Source organism: Arachis duranensis, chromosome 10 (assembly GCF_000817695.3).
Source record: "Arachis duranensis cultivar V14167 chromosome 10, aradu.V14167.gnm2.J7QH, whole genome shotgun sequence".
Classification (NCBI taxonomy): Eukaryota; Viridiplantae; Streptophyta; class Magnoliopsida; order Fabales; family Fabaceae; genus Arachis; species Arachis duranensis.
In genome coordinates, this window is record NC_029781.3 from 4,450,110 (window position 1) to 4,456,109 (window position 6,000).

A 6,000-nucleotide genomic window follows, 5' to 3' on the forward strand; every position below is an offset into this window, starting at 1 on the left:
AATATTTAACTAAACAGAGACATACACCAATATAGCAGATTACTAATAATAAATACAATACTAACATCATCTTATGGTGCTGACTGTGATAGTGGAAGGACAACTAGTGACTGACTTGTCCCACCTTTCTTGGACTTCTTGGTCTTAGGTTTCCAGTTGGGGTTAGATGGAGCACCCTTGCATGTCTTGTAATTATGTCTCTCCGACCCACATTTACTACAAGTTACCTTAAAGGATCTCTTAAGCTTGGCACCTTGCTGCATCATTGGTTCAGCCGAATCCTTTTGTCTGTTGTGTACCTTTGGTCTGCCTATTGGTCTCTTTATGATGGGAGGATCTGGTCTCGAATACTCACTCCGTGTCCAAAATTTCTGACTAGGCACCGGTTGAATAGAATATGCATATGTCTTATGGTTTGACTCCATGCATAACCATGGGTGCACATATTCTTTTGGTTGATTATGTCTTTTCCTGATTGCTGCAACTGCATGGATACAGGGCATGCCTAAAACAGAGAAGCATCATGCACTTGTAAACAATTAAACCAGATAATTCAGAACAGTAAACCATATAAATCAGAATAGATTTAACAATGCTATTAAAACTAACCAGTCAGCTGCCATTTGTTGCATGAGCAGGTTTGCTTGATGAGATCCACATCCATCTTTGTTGTCCTATGACTCACTTCGAATCTCTTTCGTTCCTCGTCACTTGTCCACTTTGCAAGCCACTTGTTGCTGGGCCTTATAAGACGATCCAGCCTCTTCTGCTGAACAGGTGCGAGCTTTCTAGAAACATTTTGTAGTAACTGCTTATGCTTGACCATCCTCCGCATCAGATAGCACTTAATTTCTTCACACATTGTGAGAATAGGCTTGCTTCTATAGTTTACAATCTTCTAGTTGAACACCTCACACATGTTATTTGTGAGGTTGTCCACTTTTAGTCCATGTGAGAAATAGGCCTTCACCAAAGTTGCTGGCTCAAATTTCGATAGATACTCCCATGCACCCTGGTTAATTCGCTTGAGCTTTTCCATTTGCTCCTTAAATTTTGGTATGGTGGTGCATTTAGCACAGTCCCAAACCACCTTTCGAATATAGAGATCCTTAAACCGGTTGATAAAATTTTTCCAAATGTACATCACACAATTTTGGTGATGGGCATTTGGCATAACTGCCTTCAATGCAGGTAGCAATCCCTACATAGCAGTTTAACAATCATATCAAGTAACACAGCAGTCATTATACCATCTTTGTTAATCAAAATAGTATTCAACTACATACTTAGTTAATTCATACTAACTTATGCGGCAGTAGTACATTCATAGTAAGCTAAACAGCAGCAACTCATATTAAGCTATGCAGTAGTAGTGCATTCATAGTAACTAAAACAGCAGTAATTCTTCCTTAACTTATGCAGCAGTTGTACATTCATACTAACAGCACTAATTCATATTAACTAAAGCAGCAGGTGTATAGAGCTAATAAGAAATAACATAGTATTCAACAACACTAAGTAGTTATGAAGTTTACCTTTTGTTGGTCGGACATAAAGTTCCAACCATGAGTCTGCACATCTCCCAAATCCTCTTCGAGAAGGGTCAAGAACCACTTCCAGGATTCCTTAGTTTCAGACCTAGTTACTCCATAGGCAACCACGTAAAATTGGTTATTGGCATCTTGGGCCACTACTGTGAGGAGTTGTCCACCATAATAAGTCTTTAGAAAACAGCCATCAAGATGTATCAATGGCCTATACCCACTCTTGAACCCCTGTTTGCATGCTTATAAGCATATGTAAAGCTTATCAAAAATAGGGGGGATTGAGGTATAGGAGTGACACACAACTCTACCCTAGACCCTGGATTGCTTCTTAATATCTCAAACAAATAATCTCTAACATTACTATATTGCTCCCTCTCATTACCCATGATTCTCTCCCTTGCCTCTCTAACTGCTCTGTAAACCATTTTTGGATGTGCAGTGAGTGAGAATTCTTCTCTGAGAAAGTCAATAGCCTCACTTGTCCTCATATGAGGCTGTGTATTCATTCTCTTCTCAACTTTCAAGCTAATCCAATGTTGATCAGCCGCATTACTTCCCATGTCCCTTGCACATGTATGGTCATTTTTGTAAGTCTTCACCTGGTAGCATTGCAAAGAATTATTGTATGATAAATGAACCAGGCACGGCCACTCATCATCCATGCATCCCATCCTCACTCTCTCTTTGTCATTCTTAATCCACCTAAGCTCCCTACCCTCAGCAATGAATGAGTCTTTTACAACTTCCTTAAATCTGTCTATGGTGGCAAACCTAGTTCCTAACTCAAACCTCCCCTCTCCATGCTCATAATCATCATTAAACTCAAGGAATTTATGCTTGCTTGATTCATCATCTGATGAAATAGGTGTATGTAAAGTCTCAGATTCAGAATCATATACCGGGTTATTATCATCATCTTGGATCAGGCTCACATAGAACCTAACATCTTGGTCCATGTTCGATTGTGGGCCTCTGTTGGGCTGCACATTAGGATTAGGCCCAACATTCTTTCTGGTCTGCTACTCATTGGGTCCACTACTTTGTCCCATCTTCTTCCACGTCTTCCTCTTTCTTTTAGTACCTGTCTTCGTTGCAGATGTCTTCTTTGGAGACATAACTTTCTTCTTTTCCTTCATTACTCTCTGCCTTTTGCTACCCTTATCATTAGCACTTGTATCATCATCATCACTGTTACTTTCAAACCCAGGAGGTGGAGGCTTGTAGGGCTCATCCTCCGTAGTCTCGTATCCATCATTAAATGATGAACTCTGATCATCCACCAAAACCTCTCCCTCATCAGGATTGTTACTATGCTTTCCAGCATCCTCCACAATCTCAGGTTCATCAACAGGGTGGTCAAAGTATAGGTAAAACTCGTCAGTTTCTGTATTCTTCATTTTGTTCTCTCGCATTTCGTTAATCCCTGCATCCCCTGTCAAAATATGCAGCCCAGACTTAATATCAGGACTCCTTAGATCATACCAATAAACTGTCTTGTATGATTGGTACCCCAAACTCTTAAACAGTGTGATCAAGTCTCTAAAATTAACAAAGTCCAGGTCTATCTTTGGAAACTTCTCCACTTTCCCTTTTTTGTAAACCAGAGAGCCATTACTCTCTCTCACAAAATTACCTCCATGGTTGAACACAGGCACTACAAACACATCAACCATCTGAAAAAAGAAAAACAAAAAACTATAAACAATGATCAAGAATTACTCTTTTCACATTTTAAAAGGCAAGAACCTTCAACATCCAGAAATAAAAAATCACCAAGAAGCTTTCTTTGCCCTAACAGTAATTCAATTTCAATCGAAAAACCCCAATACTTTTTTGACAACTTTGATCAACATGCACGATCAGTCCTTTCACAACACAGTTTATACTTGCATACATATTTAACCTCACAATCAACTAACTAAGCTACAATACAGACTTCTAACCTTCGGTGACGAAGACACCAACTCAGGCAACAATGGAAGCCTCTTCGATAGCCACTGCACACGGCAAACGTCTCAGCCTTGGGTGGTGATCTTTTTGGAGGGATAAACAGAGTATGATAATCGTTGGTATTCCTTAGGGTTTATTGTAATTCAGAAAGGGAGGTATGGGTGTAATTGGCATTGTAAGGGACTTTGTAAGGGTTAGATGACAAAACGACGTAGGTTAGTGGTGTAGGGACTTTATTATCCAATTTTTGAATGTAGCTTTCCACTCAGTAGTCCAGGTGTCAACTAGGCATGCCACGTCATCCGCACGGGAGCCACATCAGACTTATCCGACGGGTCCGGCGGAGGCAATTCGACGGAGGGACTCATCCGTCCAAGATTTGTTAAGGTCGGAGATTTAAAAGTATTTTCAAATACTCAGTGACGGCGCCTCTATTTTTGAGGAGCAATCTCCGGAAGGACCAATTCCATCGCCTAATGCAGTTGTGAAGAAAAATGGGAAGGGTGTGGGGGGCAATTTGGTAAATAAAGAGAACGGAGGTTCATCAGGTGCTGTGTTGAAGGATTATGTGATGGATTGGATTGAGAATGATGTTGAAATGCAGAGACCCAAAGCTGAGTTGACTGCTTCTACTTCTGCTACTTCTACCAATGCAAAGGATGAGAACAACAACAAGAAGAAGTACAAGAGTAATAGCAGTAGTAGTAGGAGAAAACTGGAATGGTGGAAATCTATGGATGAGGACGGTGATGTTTTGAAGAAGCAGAGAAGAAGGCCTATGAGGGAATGGCGGAAGGAGGAGTATTCTCAAGAGTTTGCTTAATTAATATATGCTATTTTGAAACAGAGGGACTATTTTGTCCATTTTCCAAAACTGACCTTTCACTAATGTGCCACATGGGCAGCCTAATGTAATGCCAGGTAAGCAGAACGGAGCCACGTCAGATTTTTCCGTTGAGTCTGACGGAGGTATTTGCACGGAAGGACTAATCTGTCCAACTTTTAAAGAGGTGAGGGACTTAAAGTATTTTTCAATGGTCAGGTACGAAAATGTCTGTGGGGAAAAAGGTTAAGGACCTATTTGTCCTTTTCTCTTTTAGTAATTATGTGAATATTAGTGTTTGAAGATCTCTTGATATGTGATTTTTAGTTAGTAAAAACAGGATTTTTTTCTGGAATTTTCTCAAAAATTGAAACGCGATATCGACATACAGGCTCAATAGTAAATTTATAATAAAGAAAATCAGGTCCGTAACACCTTACTTTTGGTACGATCATGATGTACTAAAAGTTTGGGTGTTACACTTTATATCGACCAACTGAACCATCAGTCTTGTGTTTTATGCGATAGACCCATTTACAGCCAACCGGCTTAACGCCTGCAGGGCAATCAACAAGGCGACAAGTTTTGTTCAGCTCAAGAGCATCCAACTCATCTTTCATAGCACTGCGCCAATTAGAGTGTTCATTGGCGTCCTTAAAAGACTTTGACTCAATGTCAGAATATAGAGATAAAAGAAACTTTTTATGTGAAGATGAAAGAGAAGAAAAAGACATGATTGAAGATAAAGCATACTTGCACTTTGAGGGAGATTGATTTGTAGAGATGAGAGAGAAATTGTATAAGTAATCAGAGAGATATGCTGGAGGTCGGTGAGATCGGTCAGAATGATGAGGATGGAGTTGTTTAGGTGGTGAAGAGGGTGACGGGTGATGAGGAGGTGATGGTGGACTGGTGTCTAGTGCGGAAGGAAAGATGGGTGTGTGTGTTGAAAGAGATTCGGTGGTCATGGTTTCAACTTGGTTAGAAAACGACAGTGAGGAAGAAAGAGAGGTTGTTGGAGAAAATAAAGAATTAGATGGAGTTGTGTCAATGGGTATAGGTGAGGTTTCAACTGGAAGACTAATTGAATCTTGTTTTTGAGAAGGTGTGTTTGGCAATATTGGGATGAGTGTATGGAATTGGACATTTTTGGTGACTAAGGGCAAGATCATTTTATAAAAAATCACATTTGTAGAAATCTCAATCCTTTTATTTTCTAAAACATAAACAATATATCCTTTAAAATCATGTTGAAAGCCAATAAACACAGCCTTTTTGGCTCTTGGATCAAATTCTGATCTATTTGCCATTAGGGTAGAAATAAAACATAAGCATCCAAAAACTTTAAGGTCATGATAATTTGGTAAATGATTGAATAAAATCTCAAATGGTGTTTTAAAATTAATTGCGGATGACGGAACTTTGTTAAGTAAATAAACAACATAAGACCAAAAAGATGATGGTAAATTAGATTGAAACATAAGAGTACAAGCTATTTTCAAAATATGTTTATGCTTGCGTTCTACCCTTTCATTTTGTTGAGAAATTTCAACACAACTACGTTGATGAATAATGCCCTTTGAAACATAAAAATCATGTAAAATAAATTCTAGTCCATTATCAGAATGAATAGTTTTGACTATAGAGTTGAATTGTGTATCAACTAAAGTAATAAAATTT

The 6,000-nt window shown here is 39.0% G+C and overlaps 1 protein-coding gene across 1 annotated transcript; it reads right to left on the reverse strand.

Annotated features, from left to right (window-relative positions):
• Nucleotides 1-898: 898 nt before the first annotated feature.
• Nucleotides 899-2,503, reverse strand: LOC107468445 (uncharacterized). The gene is made up of 3 exons (XM_016087726.1): nucleotides 1,856-2,503; nucleotides 1,536-1,775; nucleotides 899-1,201 (listed from the first exon to the last, which is right to left on the reverse strand). The coding sequence occupies exons 1-3, from the start codon at nucleotides 2,501-2,503 to the stop codon at nucleotides 899-901; spliced, it is 1,191 nt and encodes a 396-aa protein (XP_015943212.1).
• Nucleotides 2,504-6,000: the final 3,497 nt, after the last annotated feature.